Source organism: Empidonax traillii, unplaced genomic scaffold (assembly GCF_003031625.1).
Source record: "Empidonax traillii isolate 1590-97213 ecotype Southwest subspecies unplaced genomic scaffold, ASM303162v1 scaffold50:size1795014, whole genome shotgun sequence".
Classification (NCBI taxonomy): domain Eukaryota; kingdom Metazoa; phylum Chordata; class Aves; order Passeriformes; family Tyrannidae; genus Empidonax; species Empidonax traillii.
This window is the reverse complement of record NW_020955243.1, coordinates 1,635,962-1,650,664: the sequence shown is the minus strand read 5'-3', so window position 1 is coordinate 1,650,664 and position 14,703 is coordinate 1,635,962. Positions and strand designations below refer to the sequence as shown.

The 14,703-nt window shown below is 57.5% G+C and overlaps 1 protein-coding gene across 3 annotated transcripts in view; it reads right to left on the bottom strand.

Moving 5' to 3' along the window:
• SSBP3 (single stranded DNA binding protein 3) overlaps positions 1 to 4,404 on the bottom strand; it is a 55,590-nt gene extending 51,186 nt beyond the window's left edge. For all 3 annotated transcript variants that reach the window (XM_027879090.1, XM_027879091.1, XM_027879092.1), the window contains exons 1-4: positions 4,140 to 4,404; positions 3,946 to 4,018; positions 3,688 to 3,749; positions 2,983 to 3,067 (exon numbers count right to left, since the gene is read on the bottom strand). In XM_027879090.1, the coding sequence (XP_027734891.1) occupies positions 2,983 to 3,067; positions 3,688 to 3,749; positions 3,946 to 4,018; positions 4,140 to 4,195 (276 nt within the window). In that variant the 5' untranslated portion in view covers positions 4,196 to 4,404. The remainder of the gene's footprint in view (positions 1 to 2,982; positions 3,068 to 3,687; positions 3,750 to 3,945; positions 4,019 to 4,139) is intronic.
• Between the last annotated feature and the right edge of the window lie 10,299 nt (positions 4,405 to 14,703).

Here is a 14,703-nt window from a genome sequence, read left to right as displayed (position 1 = left end):
CGAGCGATCCCGTTGCAAGCTTGCCGGCTCCGGGAGCGTGCCGTAATGCTGGTGTGCTCTCCACGGGGCTTTGCCCAGTGGAGGAGCCTAAATGAATGGCTACAGGTTGAGGTTTAGCAGTTGATGGGGTGCTTGTGGTGCTGTTAACTTGGATCTACTCTTTTGATACAGGTGGGACAGGCTGCCTAACAACCCTCCAATCAACACAACTCGATAGTTGTGTTAACAGACACACAGTCCTGCCAGAGATGGAAGGATAGAGAATCACGGCATTCCTCCTGCCAGTGCCAGGTGAATCCCCGCTCCCATCACTCTTCTCCCAACAAGCATCCTTCTACCAACTTCCAGCAGGCTTTTGTCCCAGCTTGGGAGAAAAACCTCAGGGGAAACGTAAAAAGCAATATTCCTAAGCGGTCACAAGAGCCCATGGCTTTCAACTGTCCTCTCAAAAAAAGAGTGGTAGGATTTCTCCCTACTTTATTTTCTTGCTAAAGATTTAAATATTCAAAACTGAAGGGGGAAATTAGCAATTTCTCCTACTGCTCCTAATAGTTTTCATACGGTTATGCTGGAATATGAAGTGGAAATGATGCAAATCCCACCATTAGCTAACAAGGCCTGCTGATGTATCTCCCAGGCAAGTACCCCTAACAGTGCTGGGTCTGGGAGGGTGACATACCAGACCGGCTCCCAGAGCATACCCTCCTTCTGTACTTAAGAGCACCATGGTAAATACATCATCTTGGGGTACATAAACACTGTATTTTGTGCAAACACCAAGCTGGGCACATGGAGTTTCCCCATCCTTGGCCAAGTGTAGATACAACACTCTACCAATCTGTGGCAAGACTTATACTAGGATATTTTTAAACACAACCACCACATGAAGTGATTCACGACTTGCTGATCCAACCCCATTTGGGACTCATATCCCATTTCAGCTGTCATGCACCACTGATGAGTTGCTGGGTTTGGAGCTTGATAAAGATCAGCATTCCAGCCCCAGCAACCATCGGCAAGGCCAGCCACCATGCTCACCAGGAAAAGCAGCCTGCCCTGGAAGCTGAAGGGAAACAAGGCGCTATTCACACTCCCACGGTTATCGTTTGGTTCTTTGGTCAATATTTAAGTTTTGGACAGGTATGTCCCTCGCCCTCTAAAGTACACGCTGTGCCGGGAAAACACCGCTCCTCAGAGAGGGACTGTGCCATGAGCATCCACCACCGGCCACGCCAGGGAAGAGAAGCACAACCCTTGTCTTGTGGTCAAAACATGCCTGGGAAACCAACCTAGTGCCACCAAGCCAAGGAACAGGGGAGTGAAAATCTTCTTAGAATTCTTTGTGGTAAAGCCCAAAAGGTAAAGCACTTGAGGCTGTTACAAAACTGCATTACATCGAGAATTAAAAACAATCAGGATTGTGTCTATTTACCGTGAGCTTAAAGCAACGTGTATTAAAGAAGTTTATGCGAATCATCTAATGCACTCAGGCCTATTGTTAGAATTATTACCAAGCTAAAAAAAGATTAATTTCTCTAAATACACTAAATCCTCAGACATGATGAGGAGGCTGCTGTGAATGGAGCATTACCATGACTTGCTTGCTAATGTCATCTTCACCTGTGGCTTTGCTGCTCAAAGATCTACCTTTGCTTTGCTCCTGATGAGCCCGCTGTCCCATCCAGGCTTCCCAAAACCCCAGAATTTGGCCCAAAACACCTAGAAGGAGAGCAGCTACTCACACAGAGCAAAGCACTGCTGGATGTGCTGCTGGTGGTCAGCTCTGACCCTCAGTTCAGAAGTTCACCATCTTAATCCGACTCAGTAAAAACAAGCAGTGCAGAGAACGGCCACGGGGAGGGACAGAGGGACAAACCCCACTTAGCAAATATCCAGATCCATGTCCCCCATGACCCAGCAGGATGAGTAGAGAGGAAAGGCGCCTCAGCAGCCAGCCAAGGCTCTCCAGCAGCCTGGCACTGCCCGCGCCACAGGGGAACCAGGGCACCAGCCTCAGGAATGCCGTGGAGGTCCCCGAGACACTCGCCCAGAGCTGCTCGCCAGCAAACCCGCACACCCCAACCCAGGCATGTTGAGGCAACGAGAAACTTGGGAAGGGAGGAAAAATGGTTTCCATACCATAGTCTCCCCGGAGCAGACAAAACCAGCTCCTGGTACAAGGTTTAAACTCATTTGACTGGGGTCCAAGCCCACAGCCAAGTGACTAATCCTTTGATGCAAATTCTTCCTGACGCTGTGGATGCGGGCAACGTGTGCAGGACGGGAGTGGGCAGCCCACCCAGCGCCCACTGGAGCAGACATGCCATGCACCCTTGCCAAGGGGTGTCTTTCTGGGAGACACCTCAGTTCCACCATCCCACCCCAGAAGCATCATCCCTCCCTGGCTCATGCTCCACCTCTGCAGAGAACAACCCAAAAGAGAGAGCCAACACGCACAACAATCAACCAAGGGGGTCTGCAACCCCACCTACATCCAAGCCAACACCTCTACCCTGCTGGGATTAAAGGAGGACTCAGACAACCAAGGAAGCCCCTAGCCTTGCCAGAGGCAGGGAGATATTAACTGGGGCATTCAACAGCAGTTTGGGGAATCCCCCTGCTCCTCCCCACCAAAATCCAACCCCCACCCAGCCTGTGAGGTGACCTCAGCATGAAACATCTCACCACTGAGGTGTCCTCAGCATGAATCCCACCACTGACCCCCTATAAACGCTTTGTTGTCCAATGCTAGGCAAAACTTCTTAATTCTACCACTACCCGAATGCCTTTAAGTGCTTAAGATAAGTATCTGAGCTCATTTACATAATTGCAACGTTATGAAATACTGTTCAGTCAAATCAGAGCACTGCTGGTTAAAAAAAACCCATACTTTTTGCCAGTCAGTTACATTAGGTTGGCGCTCAGTGCGCTGGAGCTCCCCAACGCCATAATTACCGCGAGGATTAGAAACTTGTTACTCACGTAGTCATGAAAGGCTTTGGCTTCACTCGAATGTTCACAAGTGTCTCGCCTTTCGGGAGCTGCGCAGTACAGGTCCCAAAACACGCTGCGTGGCGGAGAGAGCCAGGATAGGAGCAGTTACTCATCAGGGATCAGGCACACGGGTAGGGGGTCAGCGGGGGTGAGTGGCTTCCCACCCCACGGGGCCCGCAGTTGGGATGGGACCTCAGCCGGACCCAGCTGTACATCTCAACTCCACACTGCTCAGACCCGACCGTCAGCATGGGGGATGCTGGGCGTTTTAAGAAGCAAAAGTAGCCTCTAAGAGATAACACCTTGAAGGAGCAACTCCTCGAAGGGCTAACCCCCGTGAGACTTCAGGGACTTCTCCCACGCTCTCAGCAGCGCTGCTGCCCAGCCCTGCTCCCCCAGGCGTCCCAGTGGCACCGGCACAGCGCGGTCCCTGCGGCTGGCCCGGCAGCTCTCCAGCGGGAGCCCTGCCCGCCGCTCCCGCGGGGCCGGGGGTGGCTCCGCCGCGCCTCGACGCCCCGCGGGGAGCGGGAGCCGGGGCGGTTCGGGGCTCGCCGAGCCACCGCTGTGCTGCTGACTCACGCCATCGCCGGGGCTTCACCCCGCGGGGCCCCGCGCCCCCAGCGGGCAGCCCCCGACCCCCGCGGGCCGCTCCCACCCGCGACGGGGCACCCGCACCGGCCCCCCCGCACTTACCACCACCAGGAGTGCAGGAAGCCGGGGGGCTCGCCCAGCGTGATGTTCTTCTCCCACCGGATCTGCGGGAGAGAGGAAGGCGCGGGGGGGAAAGGTGGGTGGGTGGGTTGAGTGGGGGGGCGGTGTAGGTAGGGGGTGGTCGCGGGTGGGCGTGGGCCCCCCACGCGCGGCGACCCCCCGGCGCCGCCGCCGCCCCGCGCAAGATGGAGGGCGGGCGTGCGGCGGCGCACAAAGGGCGCGGGGGGCGGCGGGGCTCACCTCGGACAGGAAGGTCTGCGCAGACTTCTGGGCGCCGACGTGCAGCAGGTACTCGTAGACGTACAGCGCCAGCCTGCAACAGCCGAGCGGCGGGTCAGGGGAGGAGGAGGAGGCGCCCCGCTCCCGCCCCGCACAAAGCCACCCCGCCGCCGCCGCCGCCCCGCTCCCCCCGCCGCCCCCGCCGCCGCGCTTACTTCTCCCGCGCCTGCCCGTCCGAGGGCACCGCCGAGCCCTTCCCTTTGGCGAACATGGTCCGCGCCGAGCAGGATAGGGGCGGCCGCCGCGAGCCGCCGCCGCTGCTGCTGCCGCCGCCGAAGCCGCTGCGCCCGCCGCCGAGGGAGCGCCGGGGGCTGTCAGAGCGCCGGCCGCCGCCGCGCCCCCATCGCCCCGCGCCCGCCGCCGCTCGCTGCGCCCAACGCGCCGCTGGCCGCGCACCCGAACGTGGCCGCGCCGGGCGCCGCCCCCGCCGCCGACGGGCGCTCCCGCCCGCCAATCGCCGCCCGGCCGGGGCGGGGCCGCCCCGCGACACGCCCCGCTCCGGAGGCGGCGGGAGGCCTCCCGCGGCGGGGAGGGCGGGCGGCGCCGCGGTCCTAAAGCCCGCCTGGCTTGGCCCGCCGGTGACGCCACTGCCCCAGCGCGGAGCGGCGCCGGGGCGCTTTAAGGCGGCGGGACGCGGCGCGCAGCGCGCGCTGATTGGCTGGGCGCCGCGGAGACCTCGGAAGGGGGGACTTGAAACCGCCCGTGGGGGGGTGGTGGGGGGGACGCGCCGGTGCGGCCGGGCGGGCGCTGCCGCTCCGCGGCGCCGGGCGGGACCCGACCCGTCGGGAGGGGGCCGGGGGCTGGGCAGGTCGCCTCCTCCCCCTCCGGCCCGGCCCCGGCGGGTCCCGCCCGGCGCCGCGCACCCCCAGCCCCGCGCTGCGGGCGGTCACCTCGGGGCTAGGCGCGCCCGGAGCCCTGAGCGGAGCCCCGGGCCGGCCTGTCCTGGCTGCCAGCTCCGGTCACGGGTCCTCTCTGCTTCGCCGCCCTTAAAAGCCATTCCCTTGGGGCTGGGTGGCGCCCTGATTTGGGCCGGGGTCCCGCAGGGTGGGCTGTGGGGAGCCCTTCTGCCTCTGGCCGGGGGCTTGGCAAAGCCACGCTGTGTCCTAAGGTACCCCCAAGTTAGGAGTCAGAGCTTGGTGCCCTTCGCCCTACCGTGTTTCTCCAGGAGCCCACCGAACCAACCAGGCTTGGGTGGCAGTGCCCACGGGAACAGATATTGGAGCAGCACAAAAATAAATGCTCCAAACATCTCTTTTCCCCCTGCCCCAGCCTCACCTTCGCCTCCAAAACGGCTGTGCTGAACAAAATCCAGCCGGGATGGCGGCTGTGGGCTGGGTAGGGGTTGTGTGATGAGTTACCCGCTGCTAAAATCATGAGTTTACACTCAAAACATCGGAGATCTTGAGTTTGAGCAGGTCCCTGCGAGGCTTGGGGCGGCGGCGTGGGGAGCCGCGGGGCGTGGGAGTGACTCCTGCGGCGGCGGCAGCACTGCGGCGCCCGTGGGAATGTTCACGGCCACTGGGACCTGCCCGAGCAGGGCCAAACTCGCTCCACAGCCAGGTTTGAATTGAACGGGGTATAAAAAAAAAAAAAAAAAAGCCTTGCAATGCGGTAGGTCGAAAGGGATCAGAACTTCCAGGCGTCCAAGATCCTCTCAGTGGAAGGGGAGAACCTGGGACTTCATATGAGTTTTGGTTTGCAGGGTGGGGGATGATGACAAAGCAGGAGTGTTCTGTTCCATGCATGGACCAGAGGGTCAGGCCCAACAAACCCCAGACTTTGTGTCTCTCAAGCCTTCACATCCCTCTGCTCCTCTGCTGCTCTGATGGGTTCAAAAATAACCAGGAGCGTCCCATGGGACTGAGGCTATGGGATAAATCTGACCCTCCAGCAGCGCATGAGAGGTCCACTAAATATCCCTGGTTAAAAATAATACCCTGATATCCTGTACCTCTTGCGTGGAGGTGGAAAGCACTAATGCCACTGGAATGATGGGCGCCGTGCCCTCGGCAGCAAAAGGGCCTCTCTGTGCCCAGAATATTGCCCTGCCCTGCTCCTGTTCATCGGGAGCTTGTTTTCTTCTAACTCATTGATGTCCTGGGATAGGTGAGTAGACAAAACTCAGCCACTACCCTGAGATAGTTTGGGACATGAAGCAACGGGAGATGGGATCCCTGCCTTCAACCATCTGATAGCAAGTCTCCAGCCAGAAGGGGAGGATGTTTCCAAGACATTCAGAGGGAGCAGCCTAGGGTATGGGAAGCCACCTCAGCTCTCCCTCCTTTCCCCTGATCCAGCAATAGTTCTTGGCTGCTGCTAAACGAAATGGCCAAGAGCAGTTGATGAAAAACTTCCCTTAGTGGCACAAAAAGAAAGTATCAATATTGCCATCCCAGGGCGGCAGAGCCTGACCTGCCAGCTGCCAAATGCCAGCACGGCAAGGGCGGAAACTCCTGGCCCGTGTGAATTCACCGGGTACCAGCCCTGCCTTCGCATCTTCTGCGACCTGATGATTAGAGCAAATTATGAGCCAGTGCTTTGGACCAACTTAGCTAAAGATCAGAAGGGAGACTAATTTCATATCATCACCACCACAGAACGCAATTAAATGGCTCTGCAAAGTTTTAATGCAAGTTATGACAGGAAATTTAGGAAAAAAATAAATCCTCACACCCAAAGCTAGCAGCTCTGTCTAGCCAAGTCGCAGCAGGATGTACCAAGGCTACCGAGCACTCCCAAGGCTTGGAGGGCAACTTGTGAGCTACCTTACTTGGCCAGACTTTCTCTTCATCAGGAGTTTTTCCTGGGTTGCCCTAATTAAGGCACCAGAAGTCATTAAAAACCCCAAACCAAGTGCCCAGCTGGTTGTTTTAACCACTTGCCTGTGGATTTCTCCCAGCTGCCAGGGCGTCTCCCATGCCAGGGCCGCATTGCAAAGCACCCACCCACAGCCAGGTACCCAACAGACCCTGCTCTGCTGATCCTGAAGGCAGAAGGTGCCGGGTGCCAGGGGAAAAAGGCAGCATCCCCTGGGCATAGCGAGGGGAAGGCTCAAATTCACTGTGTGCTGCCAGCAGCTCTGCTGGGACTGCTGTGGGATCCCCGTGGGCAGGCTCCCACTGGGCAGGGATGTGCAGCAGGAAGGACAGGTTTGGGAGGGAGTAGCTGTGGGAAGAGTGGCCTCTCCATGTTGCATATTAATGCTCTGTGTGCTTTAATTGCGGTGGGACCTATCGTGCAGAGCCATTAGCATGCAATGCAGAGGAACACGTATTTTTGGGATGCCTGCCTGGCTCACAGACTCTCAGCCATGGGGAGGGGGTGGGCTGTGGGATGCAGCGAGAGGTGTCTTGTCCCCCCCCCAGGGATGCCACTGGAGTCACAGCTCCTTCCTCAAGCCCCTGAATCATCCCCGTTGCCATCTGCTGCACCCTCGCTCTTCCCCGCAGATGTCCTTCTTCCTTCCCCAGAAGGAGATGAGAACCGAGGATGAGGTGCCAAACGCGACTTCAAACAGCATCTAATAAAACATGGGATTAATTTCTTCTGACTGGTGCTCAATGGCTCTGATTAAGCAGAGCAGGATTTAATTAGCTTGTTTGGACTGCCTCGATACCCGTGCCAAAGTCTTGGCGGCTGGGTCCCCCAGGCCCTGACCATGAGCTGATGGGGACTTGCAAGACCTTTCCCCTGTGGAGCAGAGCCCACTGCCTGCCCTGCCAGGCTGGCAGCTCCTTCAGGATTCTCTGATTACTCTTTACCACCCAGAATGGGTGCTCTTGGCTATGCTTAATCCCAGTGATTTAATCCCACACCCATGGAGCAGGCACAGGGGGACGAGGAGGAGCAACATAGGGGGTGATGGGGGACACAGGTTGGTGGCCCCTCCAAGGAGACACTTCTGTCTTCCCCAACTGCATCTCATCCTTTAAACTCTGTGCCTCTCGGCATAAACCAAACTCACCCTGCCACCAAGACCTTGAATTTAAAGTAACCCTGTTCTCTCCCTGATTTACTACCAGTTGCTGGCTCCTCTCCTCTCCCTCCGCCTGTCTCCTTTAACCCATTTCATTATCTATGCTAGCTTAGGCTTGTCTACGTGGGAACATCATGGTGAAGTTATTGCAAAATAGATGGGCTGTGAATGTAAAGCATGGCAGCTATTCCACAGCAGCTCCCTGCATGGCGGCTCCAATTCCTCACTCGCAATTCCTGCACCAACCTCAGCTAGGGGCAGGCACTGCAAAGCGCAGAGCAGGAGCACCCACGTGGGACACAGCTAGGGAAGGCTAGGACACCATGCTGCATTCCCAAATCTGGTAGTCCTGAGACTTTAACTCTGTGGGTTCCTGTCGTTGCAGAAGAGACAAATAGAGGTCAAAAGCTCAAAAGGAGAAAGCACCAGAGGTAAAATCCAAGGAGCAGGACTTCCCTGTCTGAGGAGCACAGACAACTTGCAAGCCCCAAACCTGCGCTCCAAGGTGTGATTGGACTCCTGAGGAATGGGGCAAAGCCACAACCCAGAATGTCAGACCCTGGTCACCCCGTTGCCCTGGAAAAGTGTCACCTCTGCCCACCTCCTGCCAGTGCCAGCTGCTTTGAGTGAGTCTGGCCCTCCTGGTTCTCACCTCCCTTGCAGCTAGTCCACATCTCCCTGCAAGGGACATTTTGCAGTGAAATATCCCCTCCCCATGCAAAGCAGCACATAGGAGCTGTGGTCCCGCAGAGTGGTAACATCCAGCCTGACTCCTAGCAGTGCTGCTGACATTGCCATGTGGTGTTGTCCATGTCTGACCCTGCTCCTCCCCTGTGGCTGAACTCTGTCTGCTGCTACGTGGGGCCAAGCAGGGCACTGGCATGAGGTGAGAGTGCTTCAGGGGGTTACATAAAAGTGCTGCCTGTAGGTCTTCTATGGCAGTGGCATAGCAGGGACTCTCCTGGGGATCCCAGCAGAGCTGTTTGTGCTGCAGGTCTTACAGGCAATAGGATGGTGCCTATCTTGGGGTTTTCTCATCATCCCACAGGGGTGACTCTTCCCCATGTCAGCCATTCTCAAGTGAAGGGTTGCAGCCTCTCCAGGATGGCAGCAGTTGTCAGCTGTTTCTAGAGCCAGACAGAAACCCCACCACACCACCTAAGTATCTGCAGTTCAACATCAGAGGTTTCCTTACCCTCTGCCCTCGGCAAGGAGAGGTTTAGGTAGGCAGCAGGCACCCAGCTGGCATTACGGGATCTAAATCCAGCTCTGCTGGGTCTGGTTTTGAGCCTCCTTGCTCTGCGGGGCAGTGCCTTTGGGTCTTATCTCTCCTGTTTCTTCTCTGGGCTGAGTCCCTTATCTGTCACCTCTTCCATCTGTCTCCGCCTGATACGTGCCTCCGGCAATGCCCCGGGCCAGCCACCCCCTCCAGCACCCTGCAACGACAGGCCAGAGCACCTCTGAAGAGAGTGACCTTGGGTTTTGGAGCAGACCCTCCTTCCTTGCTGCCACTGGCCCCACGGGTGCTCCCACACTGGGGTGGATGGGTGCCAGGTGCGCGTGGACTGCAAATCTGCTGCAAGCATGGGTGGCAGTTCAGGTACTTATTTTAGCAGCGTTATTTTAGGCAAAAAGCTGCTGCAGGGTGAGCTGTGGTCCAACTGGCTCTGCTGCCCATGAGGGTTTCCTTTGTTGCTCCCAGGAGCTTTGTGGGAGGAAGAGGGACCTCAGGGCTGGAGGAGACGCTTCCCAGGGAGCAGCCTGCCATTGGAGCCAGCCTCCTCTGGAACATTCTCCTCTGCAACATCCTCTGAGGTTTCAAACCCAGCTCTTGCTGCTTGGAGGCCTTGCCCTGGCTCTACTCACACACCCAGCCATGAGTGTCCACTTCACTTCCTAGCAGGCAGCCAGGGGACCAAGCTGGTGCTTATCCATGCCGTTGGCTGCAGGATGCTGCACTAAATGGACTCACCCCCAGGCCATGGAACGCACACCCTTCCCTGCTCCCCACACTGCACTGAGCACCCCTTCTCCTAACTCAGTGTCTCCCCCCAACCCACTTTATCCAGCCCATGTTTTCCTGGCTTGCACCTTCACTTTGTGGTATGGAAATGCTATGACCAGCTCCTGACACCGACCTTCAGACAGGGAGCCACTTCCCCCTCCACCCCCCTCCAGCTTCTACCTTTACTGTTTTAAGCGCGGTCTCTTCCTTCTCCCTCTGAGCACTCACTGCTCGCGTTTAGCCTGCACGACTTGCTGACCCAGCACTCCTGCCCACTGCTCCATCCGTTTTGCCTCCACACGTAATGCACTTCCATAATCTTCCCTAGGAAGGTCATGCAGAGCAGGTCACGGTGCTGCATCGGGGGCTGTGACTGTGCAGGGATCTCCACACCTGGGTTTCCTTTGCCATCCACTCCAGTACTTGGCCCAGACTTCTCCAGGGATGTGGAAAACCCCAAAATACCTAATTAGTGGCCTGCCTGTAGGACAGTGATGCCCCTCTGCGATGCCCTGCTGTGTGGGCCGGCTCGCTGGTCCCAGGGAGTTTTGCACTAAGCCAGGCTCAGTGCTCAGTCTCCTGACAGCCTCCCCACATCCTGGCTCTGGCTGCTGCCAGATGAGTGATTAGGGGGCAGGAGCTGGTGACTGCCTGTAACAACAACCTGGGGGGAACAACAGCCCAGATGTGAACCACAGCCCAGATGTGTACAACAGCCCAGATGGGAACTGTAGCCCAGATGGGAACTGTAGCCCAGCTCTGCCCATGCCACAAACCAAGGAAGGCTTCGTGCCAAGGCTGCTGCCCCAGTGCCTCCCTCTGCTCCAGGTCTCTTCTGGGGCCTTTGCTGTGCCCACAGTGTACCCATGGCCACTGCCATCACTGTGCCCAGAGAGAAACACAAGAGCCATCACACAAGACCCATCTGGAGCCTCTCTTGTTCCGATCAGCGGAGTCGTGGGCTGCTCACCACAGGACCTTGTTAGCTTAATGAATGAATTTCAAAGCTGGGCTTTCAAATGACATTTGGACATACAGCAGTCTTTTGGAGTGCCAGGCTAGTCCACAGTCTCCATGTCTCTGAAAATTCTCATTTTCTGGCTTCTGAGCGAAATAATAACCAAACCAGGAGACTCTCATAAAGGAAATCAGCAAAGACAACTACTTTTATATGTGCGCTTAAGTATTTAGGTCAGTATTTTTAGAATAAATAGCCGTGGGTTGGATCCTATCTTTTCACTTTCATTTTTCACACTTCAGCTTCATTTTCCTGAATCTGGTTATACTGAAGCAGCAATTGGGTTTTTCAAAGCACTCACACCTACAGCACACTGACCTCGCTGCCTCCCACTTCTCCTTCTTCTGGCCTTTCCTTCTCCCCTGAGCTATTACCACAATTAGGGGCTGAACTCGGCCCCTCTGCCATAAAGATTTCCCCAAGAGCTGGCGAGGGAAAGGAGGAATGGGCTGCAGTGGGATTAGCTCTGCAAGGGGGTGAGGATCTTTGCTGGTCTGAATTGGGAAGGCGATGCCTGTGTGCATGGCCGTGGCCCAAGAAGGATGTGTTTGGCTCCCTGCATGCCTCCAATCCTGCTTCCAATGCCACCCAGTCCCTTCTTGCTCCAAGGAGAGCCCTGGCCACGAGCTGGGCGTTGCACCCTGCAGCCTGCTATTAAAAGCAAACCATCTAGAAGAGTCCTTAGGAGTGAAAGCAGCTTTTAAAGGAAACATTGGCAGCCTCGTTTGGCTGCAACAGTGCCTGCTTTGCTAACGGCCTCCAAAATTAGAAGAGGCTCAGAAACTTAGGATGGATGTTACTGCAGCAGAGTGGGGAGGGGATATGAGGGGGAGTCTCCAACCTGCTCAGCCTCAGCTGTGTTTCCTCAGGAATCAGGGTGCTGCTCCACAGCCTATTGATACAACCCATTTTTGGAGAAGGAATAAAGATTGGCAAGGGAATAGAGCACGGGGTGCAATGCCTGGCCAGCATGGAAATCCCAGGCATGCACGTGCTGTTGGAAGGAGCGGCGATCTCTGCTGTGCTAAACATGCTCCATGGGAGCAACTGAAATGTGCCAAAGCCTCTTCATGACTTAGCTCCTAATAAACACGCTGCGGATGGGAAACAAGCCTTTGGCTTCCCCTGGTGCGAGCAAGCAGGGAGCTCACCCTGGCAATGATCCATCCCTGTGAGCTGTTGGGGCTGGGGGGCACAGGGCACAACCGTGCTGGTCCCTGGGACTGCATCTGGGCTCCTGCCTGCCCTGCATTGCTCCTGGGAGAGTTTATCCAGAAGCAAAGCCTTCCTCCTCCCTGGCTCAACGGCCGCTTCACCTCCAAGAGTTATTCACAGATAAACTCCATAAATTTGGGGGACAGCCATTTTATCACTCCTGGCAGCTCTGCGCACTGCCTGCCACAAGGTGAAGCCACGGGAGCTGGGAAGGGATGGAAGAACCAGCTCCCGGGAGAGCTGGAGCTCTGGGGCGCCTAGCCAGGACTGGCTCCACTCTGGGACAGCTGGAGCCATGGCCGGCCAGATCCTGCCCTAGCTCCCACTGCCTGCCTGGGGTTACTGAGGCTTTGTTAGATACAAGGAGGCACAAGAGCAGAAAACCTCCTCCTCCTCCCTGCCTTGCTTCCATGGATGATTTATTTCGACACGCGGCTCCATCCTGTTTTGCTGCATCACTCCAGGCACTTTATTGCCTCTGGCCTGGGCTAGCGACATCCCTGCACTGAGCCCTGGCTTCCTGGGAGCGGAAAGGAGCCCTCAAGCCCCTGTCGACAGGGCTTGGCACGATACTAAAATGTTCCCAAGCTTGTGTGGTTAGTTGGCCTTTCCTGACCTCCTAGAGCAGCTCCCCTTCTCCTGGCCCCTTCCCTGAACTGTTGGTCCATCACTGCCTGGCAGCTCCCACTGAGGGCCATTTAGGGTGCCCATCGCCAGGAAGGATGCCTAGGCTTGTCAATGCACTGGGAACATTCTGCTGGAACAACACCTGTAAAACTAAATTTTAAAAATTCCATCCTTATTTTTGCCCTGGACTCACAAAGGCGTGTGGGTCTATTCAATGGCTGATTTTAAGCTCTAACAGCCACACGAGCTCCAGAAGGGATGTGCCCCTTATCCACAGTGAGCGTGTGGGCAGCATGCTGCTATGGACAGGCACTGCTACCATCCCGGCTGTGCAGGTTGCATTCCTGCCTGGTACACTGTGCCCCAGCCTGCGGCAGGACTGTCCTCCCACCAGGCACCACGGCTGGCAGTTTGGATTCTGAATTTTAATTTTGACCAAAGCATAGATTTTTTTTTTTTTTTATTTCTAGGTTGCTGCCAGCTCCACTGTTCCTTTTACCCATGAGAAAGCCAAACCCCAGAGCATGATGATTGCTGGAGATACTGATGGAGAGGACGAGAGGCGAGTTTCCAGCCAAATGGGTCACCAGAAACTCCCTGTTACCCCCACCAAAATGAACTCCTCCATTTCACAGCCTTCCAGGAGTGCAGAGCAGCCATTGACAGGGGCTGGATTTGGTGTCCAAAATTTCCTTATCTTCTAAAAACGCTTCCCTCCCCTCCCCCCAAAACCTTTGAGCAGGAAGAACCCCTTTCTTGTCTGGGCGAGATTTCCACACCTCAGTGGCGGCGGTGAGCGCTCTGCATGGCTCGCATTCAAATGAACCACCGCAGGCGGGTGGGCAGTGGTGGTGGGTGCTGCCACCCACCTCCTCTCCCACCCCGGCCCCACGCCCGCGGAGCCGCTGACGTTTTTGGGAAGGAGTCATTTGCCTGCCTTGGGGTTGGGGTTTCTGGGTCTGGAAGGAGCTGCGGTATTCGGGTTTCCTGTTTACCCGCGCAGCTGTGCCGGCGGTTGGAGGAAGGTCGGCGTTGGAGGGAGGTCGGCGTTGGCTGCGATGCCAAAACATCAGCGGTGCCGAAACATCACCAGTGCCATAACTAGCTCTGGAACCCAAGGCCTTTCCCAGTAACAGCTCCTGGGCGGCGGGCATGCAGAATCCCAACCTGCAACATGCATTTTAGGAAGGCATGCAGGCAGCAACAGCAGCGATCTGCTAGTAAACGCTACATGCGCATAATGAATTAAATTGCATAATTAATAACATTGCATTATTGATAAGGGGCTGGGTGTGTGTGTCCCCACCATAATCAGGGGGCGAGTGCCACCCTCGCCAGGCAGCTCAGCCCGTTGTGTCCGGTAGGTCGCAGAAGCGAAGCACCCGCACCCCGCTGGCACGGCCACGCGTGGGAGCGATGCATCCCCGTCCTTCCCCTCCCCCGCGCGCGGGACTGGCGCCGGGGCCTGCCGGCGCGGGCAGGAGGGAGGGTGGACGGACGGGCGGGTGGCGGGGCTGTATCCCGGTCCCACATCCCGGCCCGTGTCCCCCCCGGCTCCGTGTCCCCCCCGGGGCCGCGGGCGCCGCGCGGGCGGGGCGGGGCGCGGAAGGGGCTTCTTGAAACCGCCGCGCGCCCATTGGCGGAGCCTCGCCCCGCCCCGTCCTCCTCTCACCCCCCCCTTCCCTCCGCACCGGCCCTCCCCGCTCCGCGGGGGCCCGGCGGGGCCGGAGGGCGCCGTCCCTTCGCGCCCGCCCCCGGCCCCGGCCGCGGGGACAGGCGGGGACAGGCAGGGACAGGCGGGGCGGGACGCGGGGCTGGGCCGGGGCGGCCGCGGGCACTGCGGGAGGGGGGTGAGGGGGAGGGGGCAGCGCGGCCGCT